The sequence below is a fragment of the Dendrobates tinctorius genome, unplaced genomic scaffold (assembly GCF_039654945.1).
Source record: "Dendrobates tinctorius isolate UK_male_01 unplaced genomic scaffold, ASM3965494v1 ptg000060l, whole genome shotgun sequence".
In the NCBI taxonomy this organism is placed as follows: domain Eukaryota; kingdom Metazoa; phylum Chordata; class Amphibia; order Anura; family Dendrobatidae; genus Dendrobates; species Dendrobates tinctorius.
The window spans coordinates 6,664,480-6,685,240 of record NW_027361728.1 but is presented as its reverse complement, the minus strand read 5'-3'; the positions used below and the strand labels follow the sequence as shown (position 1 = coordinate 6,685,240).

General features: G+C 42.8%; 1 protein-coding gene across 3 annotated transcripts in view; it reads left to right on the top strand.

The window, feature by feature from the left end:
• Positions 1 to 20,761, top strand: part of LOC141092481 (probable cation-transporting ATPase 13A4) — a 401,167-nt gene that overhangs the window by 283,097 nt on the left and 97,309 nt on the right. For all 3 annotated transcript variants that reach the window (XM_073578652.1, XM_073578653.1, XM_073578651.1), the window contains 2 exons: positions 12,377 to 12,449; positions 19,044 to 19,175. In XM_073578652.1, the coding sequence (XP_073434753.1) occupies positions 12,377 to 12,449; positions 19,044 to 19,175 (205 nt within the window). The remainder of the gene's footprint in view (positions 1 to 12,376; positions 12,450 to 19,043; positions 19,176 to 20,761) is intronic.

Genomic DNA, 20,761 nt, shown 5'->3' with positions numbered 1-20,761 from the left:
AGTGCCCCTTTAGAACACACCACAACTCATGATGCTCTGATACGGCAGAGAGATAGTGGTATAGTACAATGAAAAATACTTCACTTTTTACATCTCATGAGTCATGACTGATATCCATTTTAAATTCTCCAATAGCTCCAAAAACGGACAGTATCTTACTCCATACAGTATTATGGCCACCGCATAGTGTGCTATACAGAGTAATGAGGCCCATATATTTCACCATACAGAATCATTGGTCCCATATAATGTTTGAAACAGAATATGATGAGCTCCACATAATGCTACAGTATATGTTGGTCCCCATGGATGAAGCTGCACTGTCTTATGGGCCCAAATAATGCTCTATATATAATGGGCCCCATTTCTAATGCTCTAGTGTATAATGGGCCCTGTAAATGCTGCTCCAGTGTCTGATGTCCACCTTTGGAATGCTCCAGTGTATGGTGGGCCCCATATATCATTCTCCAGAGTATTGTGCTCCCCAAAAATTGCTGTCCCAACATTGAAAACAATGAAATAAGTCTCCTCAAATAAGTCTCCTCGCTAGGGAATCCCTGTACTAGTCTGGGCGTACAGACGTGATGTCATTGCGCTCTCTGATCAGAATATCACTGTCAGGAAACGTGGAAGACGTCATGGCGGTGGAGCAGGGAGAGGTAAGTATTTCAACTTTGCAAGTGCTGTGATCCAGAGCAAGCAGGGGGGCCCACTTGATGGCGACGGCACTAGCACAGGGCCCCTCATAGTACGGCGGTGTGTCTGACGGCGGGTGGGCCGAACCTGCACTTTCAGCTGCACCTTCCTTTTTGTCACCGTGTAAGGTGGTACAGTATATGGGAAGGGTAACCTGAGTTTCATCTGGGTCACATTCAGGCTGTGTAGAGTGCGAGGGGAATGAAGTGGTCTGGGTCAATGTACCAGCAGAATCATCTAGCAGTAGCTGGGCCTCAGTGCACTTGTGGCGCCCCCAGGATTACGGTCGCCACAGTGGCATTACCTTCCTCCTAGGGAGTGTGATGTCATGCTTGGGAGCAACGAAGGATCTCTCTAGCAGTTAAGCCAACACACAACACATTTCCCACTCCAGGCCAGCAGGGAGACCTCTGAACCTGACTGCTGAGGAGCTGCTGTCTGTGGTCGGGAGGAGGTAAGTTAGGGCAGTCTGTGAAGGGAAGGGGAAGTGTGTGGACGTGAGAAGGGGAGCTGGAGGATGAGCAGAGTTAAGGCTCACTCCTAGCTTGAGCACATGGTCCGGATTCCGGTCTCCGAGTTTGTAGGGACACTGACGTTCCTGCAGTAGAAACCGGAGGAAGTAGCAGCAGTAAATGTTCTGTACCCAACCAAGGCTCGGAGGCCCCAGCAGCGACGTGTGGGAGCCAGAACAAAAAGCCTACGGCTGCTTGCCATACGAGAAAGTTCCAAGAGAGAGTCAACAGGGGGAACTTCATTGAACTCAGCACTGCGAGTACCTCAGATAAGCGCTAGAACGGAGGCCACACTACTATCTGCAGAGAGAGAATCCCAAATTGGCTTCCAGGCTGACCATCTCCTTCTCCATCTGTACGCTGGGTCCTGGACGGCACTTACCAAGTACAGGTAAAGGAACTGCATGACTGTGTCTGTCCTCTTGCTCCTGCGCCTGGCGCACGGCTCTGCTGCATCCTGCACTGCACACCATCTACCAACTCTTTCATGTGCCCTGCGACAATGGCCATACCTTTGCAGGGCTTCCACATCTTAGCTGCACCACAACCTCTGTCCCAGAGAAGCGCCACTGCAGCGCTGGTCAATCTACTCAGAAACCACAGGTGGCGTCACGTATCATTCACCTATAAACGTAATTCACCCCTTTGCATGGACGCCCAGGGCCACGGAGCGGGTCATCACCACTGTGACAAATCCCAGGGAGACACTGTCCCGGTACCGATTAACCCCACTGCCCTGCCTGGCCACCCACACTCCATGTCAGATTCATCTTGGACTGGGGAATTCACGATTTGACTTGATAACCCATGCATGGTATGATAGAAAGAGCTATATGGACTAATGTGAAGTGTGGCCTGCTGCATCATTCACTTTGGGTGGGGGTGCAGGAGGCAAGGAAAGGGGTTCTTCCTGACCAGGAGCCAGCACTTGACGACTCAGTCCTTGCATTTTTTGAAACTTCAGGAAAGGAGGGCATATTTGATGGAGTCTGTTTCGGCAATGTAAGCCCAAACCTCATGCTCCGGCTTTAAAAACAATTAACCCACTCCCAGAAAAGGTAGCCTTCCAGGCGTTCCGTAGACAGACTATGACGCAGGCTCAGCACCTCCTGCCTTAGCTGCTATTGTGCTTTTGCCACTACCAGCAGATGCACCACCACCATCAGCACCAGCTGGCCCCCCCACGCCCACGTCCGTGGCCTCTTCCACCAAACTTCCATATTTAGCACAAAATAGACACAAAATAACATCACATATATGGTACTGTATCAGAAGCGTACAGCTCTATTCAGTCAAAGGATAATTGTCAATCTCCATATATATTCCATCAGTCACACAGAGACACTCCCAGGCTCAGTATGGATTAGACAAGAATATAAAAAGTAGACAAAGTGTACAGTATCATCAGATAGCAGGTATATATAGCATAGTTTAAAAATTAACAATGTACGTCTATATATCATGAGTAGTGTTGAGCCACCCCGCTAGTGTTTTGGTTCGTCGCACAGGAGGCAAGTTCGTCGAATGTTCATCGAACCACACTGAAAAAAATGGCAGGCAAACACAAACACATACTAACACATACAAAACAATTACAAAACACCTTAAAAGGTGTCCCGAAGCCGACAAAATGCTCAGAAGCCAAAAATAACATATGGAAAAGGGCAACTACATTTACAAAAGAGGTGGAGGAGTAAAAGGAGGAGGTGGAGGAGACACAGATCAAGGATTGTCATGCCCTTATGAAGTCAAGAAAGTCTTGACTAAAAATGTAAAAACCAAACCCAAAAAGCCAAAATCTGAAAACGAACACGATCATATACCGTTGTACTTCCCACCAATAAATTATGGCAACTGGCGATTGGGCGGCGTTACTCCCATGAACCTCCAAACAGCGTCCATGAAGCCAAAGTGTTTGCTTTCCAGGGGCAGTATGATTGCAAAGCTGAACCTTAAAGGAATGTCCTAAAGGGCACCACCAGGAGTGGAGCCTGCAGCTTAATTGGACTCCACCCGGGAAACCACAACCATGCCACCTCAAAAAAAGATGCACACATTGAAAGCTTTGTCGATTGTGTGTGTGTGTGTGGTGTGGTATGTCTGTTTGTAGTTGTGCTAGCAATTTGTCAGCTTTATTCCGTTAACGAATGAGACTCCGGCATGCCCCTGCGGTACGCGTAAAGCTTACTAGAGGGACACGCGAGGCTCTGGCACGCGCGATTGAGCAATAACAGGGCTATCATGGCCTTCCATGTCCAGGGCTACATGCGAGCTACACTGAAGGGACCATCTTTTGTTGCTTACAGGTGCAGATAACCCGCTGAACACTGTTAGTGATGGGGATCTGGGATTCCAATAATTCGCCGTGAACGATGATTTCCCCATAAGTGCAGGTCAACAGCAATTCCTGATTTTGGCCTAACCGCCATTCCAGAAAAAATGCAAAACATTATGTGTCCAAACCACAGGTCCTGTAGCTTGCAGCTCTGCAGCTGTTCTCAGGCCCAGTATGGATTCTACAAGATTCGAGAAAGTTGATAAAGGGTACAGTTTCACCGGATAACACGTATATATGTTGCATAGTTTACACATTAAAAACCTATGTGTATCGATCAGGAGGCAGGCTCAGATGGTCTCAGGCCCAGTATAGATTAGACCAGATTGTACAAAGTTGAGATAGGGTACATTATGACTGGATAGCAGGTATATAGAGCATAGTTTAAACATTTAAAATCTCCGTGTTCTCTGCATGGATTACACAACAATCTAAAAACTAGAAAAATGGAAATGTATTTCAAGCGTACACCATGATACACTTTTGGTGGTATTTTTAACCCTTTATTTATATTTCTGTCTCAGTAAGACAGCCCAGACTCTCTGCTATAGGAAATTAGATGCATACAATTATTTACCTAAAGTCCAGTGATTGCAGAAATCTACGAATTACTATTCACGGGAACAACTTCCGTCACAATTCTCAGAGGCGATGCTGACCCTCAATTAATTAGTGTGTGGACTCAGGAAAAACCTTTCTTTGTGAAGAAAGTGTTGCTGTATCGCAGTACCGTTGATCCCATCGCCGTTACTCATATCCAATTTTGATCACAGGTAGAGATGTAAACATGGTGCTCACTGCCTATCATGATCTGTCACGTAACTTTGGAGTGCAAAACACAGAAGCCACAGGCCGTAGGCGATTCAATTGGATTGGCATGAGAGGGAGGGCACATTTAAAAATGTGCGCTGTAATGTCACACGTCTGTGGGTAGGAAAACTGTTAAAGCTGATGAGAAACCACCACTGCATCTCATTGTGAGTCGACGTCCATAAGAAATGGAAGCCATTGATCATCTGAAGCTGGATCCCAGCCAGCGGGACAGGGCATAGCTACGTCTTAACCATCATCTTCTATCAGTTCACCAAATTTGAAGTGACAGTCCCAGTGATGGATTTGACAGTCCAGACTACACAGCGGAGGAGCAGGGAGAGGTAAACATTGCAAATGCTGGGGCACTGCCCAAGCAAGGGGGGCCCACTCATGGGCATCGGCACTGGCACTGGGCCCCTCATAGTACGGCGGTGTGTCTGACGGCGGGTGTGCACCACCATCATCAGAGACACTTGATTGCACTATGAGGGACCCTGTGCCAGTGCCCGCTCACACGAGTCGGCCCACCCACCTGTCCAGGGCAATGGCACTCGCACGGTTGCGTGCGCTCGGTGTTGACACCGGCCATTGTGGGGAGGAGGCTGCCCAGTTAGGGAGGTTTACAAAATGGCATATGTTGATGTGGGACATTCACCTGCTGCTAAAGGCGAAATTGGTCAAGTCCCAGGAACAGGCGGACCAAAGAAAACAATTTTTATGGCAACCTATGTGTCATCAGGGTAAGGTGGGACAAAATCCTTGAAAACCCATGCATGGTTCATTTTAATGAAGGTTAGATCATCCACATTTTGGGTCAGCAGACGGGTCCTTTTTTCTGTCAGTATTGATCCAGCAGCACTGAAGACTCTTTCCGATAGCACACTTGCAGCTGGGCATGCAAGCTCCTGTAAGGTATATTGTGCCAATTCAGGCTAGGTGTCCAGTTTAGCTGCCCAATAGTCAAATGGGAATGACCTGTGAGGGAGAACATCGATATGGGAGGAAAAGTAGTTTGTAACCATACTTGACAAGTGCTGTCTCCTGTCACTTTCAATCGATGCAGTATTACCAGTCGTGTTAGCGGGACTTGAAAAATCAGTCCACAACATGGTCATGAAACCCCTGTCTCCAATGCCACTTCTGATGTGTCCACCACCAACACTGCTTCCAAGTTGCCCCCGGCCCCTACGGCTCATGTGAGAACCATCACCGCTGCTGTGTGCTGGGAATGCCTCAACCAACCGGTTTACCAGAGTAGCTTGTTTGTTAGCCAATATTAGGTCAAGGTTATCCTGTGGCATGATGTTTTGGAATTTGCCTTTATAGCGTGGATCCAGGATGCTGGCCAACCAGTAGTCATCATCGTTCATCATTTTGATAATGCGGGGGTCCCTTTTAAGGATCTGTAAGGCATAATCTGATATGTGGGCCAATGTTCCCGGTGTCAGTGATGCACTGCGAGTGCTGGGTGGAGGAGCACTCTCTGGCAAATCCACATCCCTCCAGTCACGTACAAACCCTGTACCAGACCTTGCAAAGCCAACATTTTCTCTTGCCCCACGAGAAGCATCTTCCTCCCCTAAATAATCATCCCCATCATCATCCTCCTCCTCTTCCTCTTGTTCCTCCACCTCGTCCACGACAGTTCCCTGACCAGACAATGGCTGCCTGTCATCAAGGCTTCCCTCCTCCTCTTCCTCCTCATCAACCTCGGCTGCAGACGCCTGCTCCTTAATGTGCGTCAAAGTTTGTATGAGCAGACGCAGAAGTGGGATGCTCATGCTTATGATGGCGTTGTCAGCACTTACCAGCCGTGTGCATTCCTCAAAACACTGAAGGACTTTACAGAGGTCTTTCAGCTTCGACCACTGCACACCTGTCAACTCCATGTCTGCCCTAAAAGTGCCTGTCCGAGTATCCACCCACAAATGCATTACGGCCTGCCTTTGTTCACACAGCCGCTCAACCATGTGCAGGGTGGAGTTCCACCTTGTTGCAACGTCGATAATTAGGCGGTGCCTGGGAAGGTGGAGCAATCGCTGCAGCTTCTGCATACGACTGGAGTGTAACGGCGACCGGCGGATGTGCGAGCACAGTCTTCGAACCTTAAGGAGCAGGCCTGTTAAATCTGGATAATTAGTGAGGAAGCACTGCACCACCAGGTTCAAGGTGTGATCCAAGCAAGGTATGCGTCTGAGTTTTGAAAGGGCTATGGCTGCCACAAAATTCCGGCCATTATCACTATCTACCTTGCCTGCCTCAAGATGTAGACTGCCCAGCCATGACTCAGTTTGTCGCTGAAAGTAGTCGGCCAGTACCTCTGCGGTGTGTCTGTCGCCCAAACACATCATCTGCAACACAGCCTGCTGACGCTTTCCACTAGCTGATCGATAGGGGGACACCTCATTTGCAACGCTGTCAACTGCGGATGCAGTGCTCGTGCGACTGCGCTCTGTGGACCAGCTTTCGCTTCTGGAGGAGGAGGAGCAGGAGGGTCGAACGCCTACAGCCAACTGTTTCCTATACCATTGGCTAGGCAGCACTGTGCCACCACCGCTGTCCCCTGTGGACCCTGCATCCACCACATTAACCCAGTGTGCAGTGATGAACACGTAACGGCCCTTGCCATGCCTACTGGACCATGCATCAGATGTGAGGTGCACCTTTCCACTCACTGACAGCTTGAGTGCATGGACAATGCTGTCTTTCTCATGAAGGTGGAGGGCTGGGATGGCTTTGTGAGAAACGAAGTGGCGACTGGGTAGTTCATAGCGTGGAACTGCGTAGGCCATTAGTTCGTGGAAAGCTGCGCTTTCAACCAACCGATACGGCATCATCTCTAACGAGATTAGTTTTGCAATGTGGGTGTTCAAAGCCACTGTACGCGGATGAGAGGATGAGTCCTTTTTTGTCCTACTCATAGTCTCTGGTAGGGTGAGCTGGACTTGAGAGCTGGATATGGTGGAAGTAGAGGTGGACATGGCGGACTGAGAGAGGGTTGATGATGGTGATGGAGATGATGTTCTTTCTGATGGCCTAGATTCAGTCTTTCGTTACAATAACTGTGTGATTCCCTGAATGATTCGCCCTTGCGACGACAACTCAACATTTGCTGCTGGTGGTGTGCTAACCGGTGGACTTACAGGGGAAACAATGTTGCGTTGCTGACTACCTTCTTTGGGAAGAATGAAAGACAGCAAAATGTGCTGGAGTGGGTTATCAAAATCATAGTGATTTAGATGTGTTGGTAATCACAACCAAGATTCCAGCACATGAATGGATAGTGCAGAACACACTGCATATAACCATAGCAACTGACGAAAAGCAGTGAAAAAGTCCTCATATCACAAGGTAAAGTGCAAAGTAGGTTTTTATTGAAAGGTGAAACAAACAGAACATGGCTAAAAAGTGACATTGGTAGGAAAAGAAAGGCCGGGTGACCATGGCAGCTCCAAATAAATAGTCATGAGAAATGCATGAACATTGTGAAGTGTCTAACTGTCTAAACATAAATAATGTTTGCCCATGGTCGTGACCATAACTTACAGGGAAAAATCCCTACAGAAATGGGCCTTTGTCAGCAGTTACACATGCCCCCTGAGGAAGGCATTATCACCGAAACGCCGCGCGTTGGGGTACGGCTGTGGTCTCCCTTGCTGCTCCTTCTTGTGTAAGTGCCCCCATTATTACCATATTGTATGTTTTTGCCTGTCATCATTTATGTAGGGATTTTTCCCTGTAAGTTATGGTCACGACCATGGGCAAACATTATTTATGTTTAGACAGTTAGACACTTCACAATGTTCATGCATTTCTCATGACTATTTATTTGGAGCTGCCATGGTCACCCGGCCTTTCTTTTCCTACCAATGTCACTTTTTAGCCATGTTCTGTTTGTTTCACCTTTCAATAAAAACCTACTTTGCACTTTACCTTGTGATATGAGGACTTTTTCACTGCTTTTCGTCAGTTGCTACCTTCTTTGGGAGCAGTAGCACATGTGGTACGTGAGTTTTGGTAGTCCATCCACGTTTGCAAGTGCATGGTGGTTAAATGTCTTAGCATGCAACTGGTATTCAAATTTCTCAGATTTTTCCATAGACTAAAGGTCTTTGCGCACTTCTTACAGATTACCTTTGCCTGATCATTAGGATTTTGCTCAAAGAAGTGCCACACTGCACTCTTCCTACTAGGGAAGACAGTTTGAGGCTTTGCACGCTGTGCTATTTTGACCGTCTGGCCAAGCTGTCCTGCAATTTTTTGGGTTTTTGTAACCCGTTTTTGGACTGCTCCGGGCCTGCCAGATAACAACTGTTGCGATGTTGATGCCCGCTGCGGCTGCTCCTCCTCCTCTTTGGAGCTATTGGCAGCAGCACACTCTACCCCCAATGAATGCCAATCTGGGTCAACAACTGGGTCATCCATCACCTCCTCTTCAATGTCATGTGCACCTTCCTCTGTGTCACCGTTTATGGTGGTATAGTATGTGGGAGGGGGCAACTGAGTTTCATCAGGGTCAGATTCTGGCTCAGTACACTGCGAGGACAATGTAGTGAGTATACCAGCAGATAAATCTAGCAGTGGCTGTGCATCAGTGCACTCCATGTCAGATTCATCTTGGCCTGGGTAATTCACGATTTGACTTGATAACCCAGGCATGGTATGTGAAAACAGCTCCATGGAGTAATCTGTAGTGTGGCCTACTGCATCCTTCAATTTTGGTAGGGGTGAAGGACACAAGGAAAGGTGTGGTTCATGACCATGAGCCTCCAATGATGACTCAGTGCTTTTATTTTTTAAAACTTCAGAAGAGGAGGCGATAGAGCTGGAGGCTGAGTCAGGAATGTAAGCCAAAACTTGTTCTTGAAGCTCCGGCTTTAGAAGCAGTTTACCTACTCCCAGAAAAGGGAGTCTTCGAGGCCTGGTGGAGCCAGACGATGACGCAGCCTCAACACCTCCAGTATTAGCTGCTATTTTGCTTTTGCCACTACCAGCAGATCCACCACCAACACCATCATTACCAGCTGCCAACCCCCGCCCACTTCCACGGACTCTTCCACCACATCTCATTTTTTGGAAAAATTTACCCAAATTTACACCAACTCTCTGGTACTGTAAAACAAGGTACAAGGTGTATATAGTACTGGGGAGAATTGGAATGTCTCTACACTTCAGGACACTGTGGGATTCAGTCAGGCCCTGCTTATTTAACACCGCAATATGACAGGCAGATTCTCCATGCTGTTAGAAGGGTGCATAGAAGACCGTGTAGAATTGGAATGTCTCTACACTTCCGGACACTGTGGGATTCAGTCATGCCCTGTTTATTTAACACCGCAATATGACAGGCAGATTCTCTATGCTGTTAGAAGGGTGTATAGAGGACTGTGTAGAATTGGAATGTCTCTACACTTCAGGAGACTGTGGGATTCAGTCAGGCCCTGTTTATTTAACACGGCAATATGACAGGCAGATTCTTTATGCTGTTAGAATGGTGTATAGAGGACTGTTTAGAATTGGAATGTCTCTACACTTCACGACACTCTGGGATTCAGTCAGGCCCTGTTTATTTAACACCGCAATATGACAGGCAGATTCTCTATGCTGTTAGAAGGGTGTATAGAGGACTGTGTAGAATTGGAATATCTCTACACTTCAGGACACTGTGGGATTCAGTCAGGCTCTGTTTATTTAACACCGCAATATGACAGGCAGATTCTCTATGCTGTTAGATAAGTTAGATAACAAAAACAGTTATACTCACCTAACACTCATTCCATTGAATCCCTCATTTCCTGTAATAAAATAAAAATATAAAGAAACAATATCCCTCACCTGTCCATTGTTCTGTCCCGTGCCATAATCCATGTCTTGGGATAAATAGCTTTCAACCTGGATGATGCCAAGATGCATCCGTCCAGGTTGAGAACCACAGGGAGAATGAGATGCTGCAAGCGTAGCATCAGTAACTAGCATTGGCCTCATCGAGGTTACCATGGGTCACTGAGGCTGCATTCCAAGTGAGGCCTATCAACGGAGGTGACCTCCCTCTGATCAGATCACCGCTGCCGCAGTGAGAAAAAGTCTCAAGGTGCAGAGGCGAGTTCACCACGAGAATTTCACTGCAGTGAATTTGAACTGTAGTGAACTTGCCTCGGCACCATGAGACTTTTTCCCACTGTGCTATCGGTGATTTCAGTGGAGGGAGGTCACTGCAGTTCAGCTTGGCTGGGAACACAGCCTCAGTGGCCTGCAGTAACCTCGATGACATCACCGCTAGTCACTGACACTGCACTGGCAGCAGATCATTCATCAGTGGTTCTTAGCCTGGACGGTTGCATTTTGGCAGCGTCAAGGTAGAAAACTATTTATTCCTAGTCATGGATTATGGTGTGATACAGAACAATGGACAGGTGAGGGTTATGTTGTTTTTTATTTTTGCTTTATTACAGGAGATGAGGGGCTCAATACAATGTGTTATTTTTCAATAAAAATGAAAAGTGTATTCTGTTTTTATTTCAAATAAAAGACTTTATTCTGGCTGTGTCTTTATTTACAATATAACTGTAGGATTAGTAATAGATGCCTCTCCATTACTAATCCGTGGGCTTGATGTCACCAGACAATGCAAAGGTGAAATCAACCCCACAAATATGAACCCCACTAGCCACCACTACAGGGTAAGTAGGAATAGTCTAGAATTGGTGCATCTAATAGAAGTGCCATTTCTGGGAGGCTGCGGGATGATATTTTTGGGCCAATGGGACAATTCACGCTGTTTTTTAAAATTATTTATTTAAATAATAAAAAAAAACAGTGTGGGGACCCCTCTATTCTTGACAACCAAACTTTCAGAGCTGACTGCTGAAGATTGCATCCCCCAGCTATCAGTTTTTCCTGTCTGGTTATCAAAAATGTAGGGGAACCCATGTTGTTTTTTATATATATATTATTTATTTAGAGCACAGGAGCTGGCTGATGAATACTTCCATCAGCCGCTCCTGCTCTCTCTCTTATTAGCGGCAGCAGGCATAGGTTGATGTGAATGGTAGTGACATCAGCCCACGCAAGTGACAGGAGGTAAACTTTATACCTCAAACCACAGCTGCGGGCTCATGCAGTGATTTCACAGCATGGGAACCATGGTTCTCTGACCAGCAGTAATGATTTACCAACGATCAGAACAAAGCAGTGTTTGCCGCGCTGTAATGCACATGACAGCATAGAAAACAGTGGATGTCCAGGCCTCCCATTCAAGTGAATAGAGTCTGGGTTCGGGTCTGGGTATCATTCTGGTATCCCAAACCCAAAAGTTTTGAACTGTTTGGCCGAACCAGCCAGACCCGAACATCCAGGTGCCCGCCCATCTCTACTTGTAATTACTCAGAAAATATATATAAGGGAGAGGAGAGAGAGAGAGAACTCCACTGACCATAAGAGCTTACATCAACCAGAGAAAGAGGACCCACATAATCATAAGAGCTTACACTCTACAAGACAGAGAGGACCCTGCTGATCATAAGAGCTTACTCTTTACAGGCGAGGGAAAGAGGATCCTGCTCATCATAAAATCTTACACTCTAAAGACAGAGATATTTTCCCAGTGAATCTGGAGATAAAAAAAAAGACTCTTCCATACAAGCTGTGCTCTTCTGGGGATTGCTAATCTGGGATGGCTCAGGCAATAACCAGCACTAAACTGTACAGCACTGTAAAGTTATTATAATCCGTAAAATGAAATTAGCTGCAGAGAATTATGGGGAGGCCCATGCAATAACATAAACAATGTGAGACCAATCTCTGATACTTCAGCAATTTTGGAAATGGTGCCAGGCAAGGTTATTTTGTCAAACCACAAATCGAGTCTCAAGTTTGAATTCATGTGAAAATGCACAATTTTGAGATATTCAAATGAAACTCAATCCTCCGCGGCTCAATTCACTCATTTCTATTGATAAGTATATGTGTATAATCTCAGTGTGTATGTTGTAATTAATTTTATCAATATACTTTTTATTAGCAATCTGTAAAATTGCACAAGATGGTTTCATCTCATAACAGTATGAAGGTTACAATACTTAACAAAAATGGAGGTAAGTGACAAACACCTGATTTTCAACATTTAGCTAAAAAAATTAAAATTATACTCTTTATTCATGTTAAATGTATATTTTTGTACAATTTTTAAAGAACACTTTCCATCAAGATATTATACCCCAAACTAATTGCATGTATGTAACTGCTTTAAGGCTGAATAAATCCTTACCTTTCTTATGGAAATCTGTTTGGCGGTTTTAGAGAAATCCATTGTTGGAATTGTATGCTATTGAGTTACAAGTGCAGTGGGCAGACACTGCACTTACAGCTCTCCTACATGTCTGCCAATTTCCCGCACCCTGCCTGCCTATTGTCTCTGACAGGTGACTCATGTTTCAGAGCCCTGTCAGTCATAGATAGGAGTTCGGCAGAGGCTGAGGATTTGGCAATGAAGCAGGAGAGCTGTAAGTGCAATGCCCGCCCCGCTGCACTTGCAACTCATTACCATACAATTGCAACTACAGACTATTAGTTTAGGGTATAAAATAACTGGTTCTCTTTAAATGTGCAGAACTTTATGAAGGCTAGGGCTGTACTTATCAGTGATTATGCCCAAGGAAAATAGATGTGATATATAGCCACTGGATCTCTTTATACAGTCATGACCAAAAGTGTTGGCATAAATTCTTGGGATCTTTCCAAAATTGTGGGTAACAGCTTTGTTTCAAGCATGTGTTGCTTGTTCAAACTCCTTTGTGGCAAGTAACTGGTGTGGGCAGTATGAAAATTACTCCTGAAACCAGAAAAAAAGGGGAGAAGTTGAATCTTTGCATTCTGGAACTATGCGTGCCACACTAAGCATGGAAAGCAGAAAGAAGCAAAGATAGCTGCCTGAGGACTTGAGAACCAAAATTGTTGAAAAATATCAATAATCTCAAGGTTACAATTTCATCTCCAGAGATCTGATGTTCCTTAGTCCATGGTGTGCAACATTATCAAGAAATATACAACAATCTCCCTGGATGCGGATGGCAGAGAAAATTGATAAAAGGTTGGAACACATGATGGCCTGGATGAAGGATATCCACCCCCAATCAAGTTCTAATGAAATTCAACCTGTCCTGCCAGCTCAGATTGCATCAGTGTCAGCGCGAACTATCCATTGACACTTGAATGAAATTAAATGCTATAACAGAAAACCGACAAGGACTCCACTGCTGACACACACATAAAAAACTTTGCCAAAACATACATGAGTAAGCCAAAATCCTTGTGGAAAATGTATTCTCAACAGATGAGTCCAAAATAGAGCTTTTTGGTAAAATACATCATTCTACTGTTTGCCAAAAACAAAATGAGACCTACAAAGAAAATAACACAATACCTACAGTCAAGCATGGTGGAAGTTCGAAGATGTTTTAAGGTTGTTTTGATGCCTCTGCCAATGAGCACCATAACTGTGTGCAAGATATCACGAAATCTTAAGATTAACAAAGGATTTTGGGTTGCAATGGAGTGGTCATTGTCAGCAAACTGAAATTGCATCCTAGGTCATGGGTCTTCCAACAAGACAATAATCCAACACATTCTTCAAGAAGCACCCAGAAATGAATGTAAAGAAAGTGCTAGAGAGTTCTGAAGTGGCCACCAGTGAGTCCAGATCTAAATCCTATTGAACACCTGTGGAGAGGTCTTAAAATTGCTATTTGGGTAGGCAACCTTCAAATATGAGAGACCTGGAGCAGTTTTCAAAAGAAGAATGGTCCAAAATTCCAGTTGAGAGGTGTAAGAAGCTTGTTGATGGTTATAGTAAGCGATTGATTGCAATTATTTATTTCAAAGGGTGTGCAACCAAATATTAACCCCTTTACCCCTGAGGGTGATTTGCACGTTAATGACCGGGCCAATTTTTCAATTCTCACCACTGTTCCTTTATGAGGTAATAACTCTGGAATTCTTCTATGGGTGCCAGTGATTCTGAGATTGTTTTCTCATGACATATTGTACTTCATGGTAGTAGTAAAATTTCTTTGATATAACTTGCATTTCATGAAAAAAATGGAAATTTGGCACCAAATTTTTTTTGTTAGGAAGTTATAAAGGTTAAAAGTTGAACAGCGAATACTCATTTTTACAACACCAATTTTTAGGAACCACATCACATTTGAAGTCACTTTGAGGGGTGTGTTTGATAGAAAATACCCAAAAGTGACACTATTCTAAAAACTGTACCCCTCACGTTGCTGCTCAAAACCATATTCAAAAAGTTTATTAACACTTCAGGTGCTTCACAGGAATTTTTGGAATGTTTAAAAAAAATGAACTTATAACTTTTTTTTCACAACATTTTTTATGTCAGATCCAATTTTTTTTTATTTTACCAGGGGTAACAGGAGAAATTAGACCAAAATGTTGTTGTGGAATTTGTCCTGAGTACACTGATACCCAATATGTGCGGGTTAACCACTGTGTGGACACATGGCAAAGCGCGGAAAAGAAGGAGCGCCGTTTTAATAATGGCTCTCATCATTCTACCCTGCTATGCCGACGATTGACACGAGCAGGGGAGAATTATGAGAGTTACGCAGCCCAGTGACTGGAGATAACCTCTATGACATCACCCCCGGTCACCTGTGTTCCCAGCAGCTCATTCACCAGTGGTTCTCAACCTGGACAGTCGCATCTTAGCACTGTCCAGGTTGAAAACTATTTATCCAAGAAAGCACGATAAATTGTTAAACCCCTAAAAAATAACCTTTAATTGACTTTTTTAAAAAGAACAATTTTTAGAAAATCCTAAAAAACCTGGGTGATGTAGGGCTTCAAACAGTTCCCAAAAATTGACAAATAGAAAACATTTTTACATAGAAAAAGATTATTTTGTCATCAAAGGAAGGGAAATAAACTCACCCTAATAGGCCCTAATGTGTCCCTTCCTGACTGTGGAGGTTGGCACCCTAGTTGTTGACGATATGGTGCCCCTGCTCAACGTTGGTAACCCTAAAAACCCTAAATCACACTACCAAAACAACAAAAGGGATACACAGAAAATCCACACGCATACAGATATACAACTAGGGTGCCAACCTCTGCAGTCAGGAAGGGACACATTAGGGCCTATTAGGGTGAGTTTATTCCCCTTCCTTTGATGACAAAATAATCTTTTTCTATGTAAAAATGTTTTCTATGTGTCAATTTTTGGGCACTGTTTGAAGCCCTACATCACCCAGGTTTTTTAGGATTTTCTAAAAATTGTTCTTTTTAAAAAAGTCAATTAAAGGTTATTTTTTAGGGGTTTAACAATTTATTGTGCTTTCCTGGTTTGATCCTGATTATTTTGGTCCCTACATTATTTCTGAGGTTTTCTTTTTTGAAAACTATTTATCCCCCAGACTTGGATTACGACTTAGGACAAAATGACAGACAGGTATGGTATATTGTTGTTTTTTTATTTTAGTTTTATTACAGGAGAATGAGGGCTTCGGTGGAATAGACATTTGGTGAGTATAACTGTGTTTATTATTTTTAAATAAAAAAGTAAAACTGTGTTTTGTTCTATTTCTAAAAAAAGACTTTATTCTGGCTGTGTATTTACCATGTAACTATAGGATTAGTAATGGATAGGTTTCTTATAGAAGCTTCTCCATTATTAAGCCATGGGCTTGATGTCACCTGAAAAAACAAAGATGACATCAACCCCACAAATATGAAACCCACTTGCCAGTGCTACATTACAAATGGGAAGAGCCGGACAAAGCGCCAGAATTATAGATGTTCCTTTTGTGAGCAGATGCAGGCTGCTATTTTTAGGTTGGAGGGTCAATATCTGTACCCCTTACCAGCCTGAGAATACCAGACCCCAGCTGTGAGCTTTAGGAAGGATGGTTATCAAAAATGGGAGTGACCCCATGCCGTTTTTTAAAATTATTTATTTAAATAATTTTAAAAAATACAGCGTGAGGACTCCTCTATTCTTGATAACCAACTTTGCTGAGGCTGACAGCTGAGGGTTGCAGCCCACAGATTTTTCCTGGCTGGTTATAGAAAATACAGGGGAACCCACACTTTTTTTCATTTATTTATTTATAGCACAGACGGCGGCTGATTAAAACCCCCATCATCTGCTCCTGCTGTCACTGTTATTAGCAGCAGCAGAGGTAGGCTGATGGTAGTAATTGTCCCATCAGCCGCCACCTGCTGTCTCTTTTGTCACTTAAACATAACTTTCATCATTCTACCATGCTTGCGCCGATCGTTAGCAAAGCAGGGGAGAATGATAAGAGCTGTGTTAAGCACCCGGCGCCGGGGAACAGCGCTTACTGTAATGCTTTTTTACTGGCGCCCATCCCTGTGGTACTGATGCGGCACATGCATGCCACACATGTGCCATAATTATTACACACATGGACACTGACATCTCGAGTACCTGAAATATCAGTACATGTGAAAGAGGCCTTATAGCAAGTTTTTATGTTTGGCTGCTGTCACACACTAAAATATGCTTTTCATTGCAAAAAATTGTTTTTGCATCACCACATTTTGAGAGCTATAATTTTTCCAAATTTTGGCCCACAGAGTCATGTGAGATTTTGTTTTTTGTGGGATGAGTTGACGTTCTAATTGGTGCAATTTTCAGGCACATGACATTTTTGATCACTTTCTATTTTGATTTTTTGGGAGGCAGAATGAACAAAAACCATCAATTAATTAATTTATTTTGGGGGCAAAGTTCATACCGCTCTGTGTGTGGTAAAATTGATAAGGCAGTTTTATTCTTCAGATCAGTACGATTACAGTGATATGTCATTTATATTTTTTATATTTTGGCGCTATTATACAATAAAAACTATTTTATAGACAAAAATAACTATTTTTGCATTGTTTTATTCTGAGAGTTATAACTTTTTTTTACACTGATGGAGCTGTATTGCAGCTTGTTTTTTGTGGGACAAGATGACCTTTTCAGGGGTACCATATTTATTTATATCCGTCTTCTGATCGCGTGTTATTCCACTTTTGTTCGGCGGTATGATGATAAAGCATTGTTTTTTGCCTTTTTTTATGGTGTTCAATAAAGGGGTTAACTAGTGGGACAATTTTATAGGATGGGTCGTTGCTGACACAGCGATACCAAATATGTTTACTTTTATTGTTTAGATTTTTTTTCATTCAAATATTTATTTAGTGATAAAACATATATTGATTTTTGTATTATATTTTGATTTAAAAAATATTTTTACAATTATTTACATTTTTTTTGTTTTTTTAAACTTTTTTCTAACTTTTGTACTTTGCGCCAATTTGCCTTTTTTTCCTATTTTTTTGTGTTGTTCGAATGCACACAAAGGAAATAAACATATTTATAATAAAAAAATGTGTAATTGCAACAATTTTCCTGGAGAAATACTTCATTTTCTAGAACAATTTCAAGGTTGCCAACACTTTTGGCCATGACTGTAACTGGTACCAAAGAGCCACATCTATACTTCTGAACATAAAGTGTTTGCCAGCTGAAGGAATGTCCAAAGTGAGAGGAATTCAGACTCAGAAGATAAAACAATAAGAAGTAAAAAGGTTTTGCTAACGTAATTCATTGTGAGACTTCCCATTTTAAGAGGGAAACATGATGCTGAATAAGTCATAACACTGCACACCTATATACTGTGAAATGTAGTAAAGTCTGACAATTTTGCAGCAGACGTAGAGTGCAATCTAGATAATTTATATGTTTAGTACTTTTTTATGCAGAAAAGGCAATTTTGCTTAGGAATGGATCTCTTATCCTTTTATTCTATTTAATCCCTGTATTGTTTACATATAATAACGTGTTACTGGGATATATGAGATCTGTTACTCCACACTGCACAATAAAAGATGTTCCTGCTTTCAAAATTAACTTGATAAACTTAAGGCTACATTCACACGTACTTCATGTTTTTTATTTTCTTTTCATAATGCAAATTAAATGCTGTGTTTTACAGTACCAACAAAAACTATGAGATTTCAGAAATCTCTTGTGCACACATTGTTTTTTTTCTTCCTGACTGAATTGGAAAACTTCTGCGTTTTTAAAAACTGCACCATATCACTTCTTTCAACATTTTTGCTGAATTTTTATAGCATTTTTACCCATAGAAAGCAATGAGTAAGTGCAAAATACACAGGTATCAGGGCTTGTTGCATTCTTGGTGCATAAAACTAAGGAACAACAGGCACTAAACTATATCAGATTGAAAAACGCTGCTCTAGTGCTGCCTCTTTACTGTGACCACTTCTGCCAATCACTGGGCTCAATTGTCTTTTTGTAGTATGAAATCTGAGTTGAGTGATTGGCTACAGAGGTAACATGCTGTAGATGTGGTGTCACGAGTCTGTAGCTGTCAGCAAAGACCAAGGCAGCGGTGGTGAAGCGGTGCTGGCGCTGCAGACATTATGGTTCATTTGGATATTGTTTACTAGAGAATGCCAGTGGCGTGAAAAATTTAAAGTGATGAAGCTTTTAACAGTGATTAAGCTTTATTAATATAAAACCAGAAAATCTCTTTGTTATTTGTAGCTCAACAATATGCTTTAATATTGTATCCTGAAGTGTATGATTTACATATTATTTATGCAGTGGAAGTAATGATGGTAATTACATTTTTCTTCAGATATACAAGAAGTAGAATCTCAGGATTTGGTCCCTGGAGATGTCGTAGTTTTAACTGGAAGGAAATTCTATTTGCCCTGTGACTCCATATTAATTACAGGAAGCTGCGTTGTTAATGAAGGAATGCTAACAGGTAAAAATGTCTGCATGGTCAGATGCCTTCTTGTTTGCTGTATACTCTACATATAAAACAAAGTACAATGGAAGTAAAAATCAAAGCACAAACTTATGGCTCAGCCCTAGCATTAACTATTCTGCATGTTATGTATCAGGCATCAGTTAGTAACAAGCACAAACTCTCTAGCAATGAGTTGCCATTGAGGTTGGAGAGAGATGAGCAGATACATTTGAGTGGAATTGAATTCTACTTGAATTTTGCAAAAATTTGCAATTGCCAGAATGAATTTTTTTATGAATCGCTTCCACAAAGATTCAGCAAATTGGACTGTAAAAGACCATTTCTGAACCACTAAAGGGTATATAAATATAAAAAAAATCCTTTTATTCAGCTCTCCTGGCTTTCCATGTCACCAGTCTGGTTCCTGTCATATGTTCAGATCATCTATGTTTGCCCTGATATTTCTGTGCATCTTATACTGGGCAGTGAATTCTTGCTTTGATTAGGGCTCAGGAGAGTTCTGTGCAAAAGGTCACTCTGTCATGAGCACGCATGCGTAGAACCTTCCTGGACCCTATCAAAGCCAGAAGTCCCTGTTTAGTGTGAGAGATACTGTAATTTCTGCATGAGCAGAGATGATATGAAGCTGAGGAGAGGATCAGACGGGTGATGATGAGGAGACAGTGGGCTGTAAAGGTAAGCGTTTAAGTGAGTGTAAGGGAGCAAATGCAAAATGTAGAGCATAATTCAAAACATAGTAAAGGACATTAAATTCACAGAGTATAACTTCTCTGAGAATCGAACATCCTGGGAAAAAAACGCGAACAAGCGCACTCGAATTTGCCTAATCCGCTCATCTCTAGTTAGAGACAATTTGGTGAATTGACCCAAAATATTGTACCATCTTCAAAGCTTTTTCTTAATAACTTTTTTAGGCATAAATTTATTAGACCATTAATTAGCCACTGTGTATCATGCAGCAGGGATGAGTGTATGGAGGTCTCTTCTATTACCTAAACTATGCTGAAGAGTTTGTTTCAATGTAATAATTAAATAACTGGCAAAATATATGAATGTCCTTCAGTGTGGAAGTGAGGGCGTTCCTGAATACCCCTTAATCCCTTCATGACCTTTGAGAGATATTCACGTCAAAGATAGTATCCCTGACTTTGATGTGTGCTTTGATACCGGTCCCACATTTTTCCGTGCACTTGATGGCTAATCTAATAATGGTGGATGGCTCCACCTGTGGCTGTTAAGCAGTGAAATCTCACTGTCAATCACTGACAGTGGGATTTAACATGCATCAGCAGGAAGTGTATCACATATCCTGCTATAATAACCATGGGTCTGCTGAAGACCCCCGTGCCTGTCATTGTGAATCTCCTGTGAACGCCGGCCTGTGGCTGGCATTTATAGGCGGTCAGAAATTTTGATATCCATAGCACAGGCGATCGGACAATCGCAAGAGGTGTTTACATTGACATGTAATGCAGGTGATCTGAATGCAACAGCAGAGACAGCAATCCACCTCTACTTTACTCACTTAACAGGGTTAAATGCGGGAAAGATTATTATCACAGATAAATGCACAAGAACAA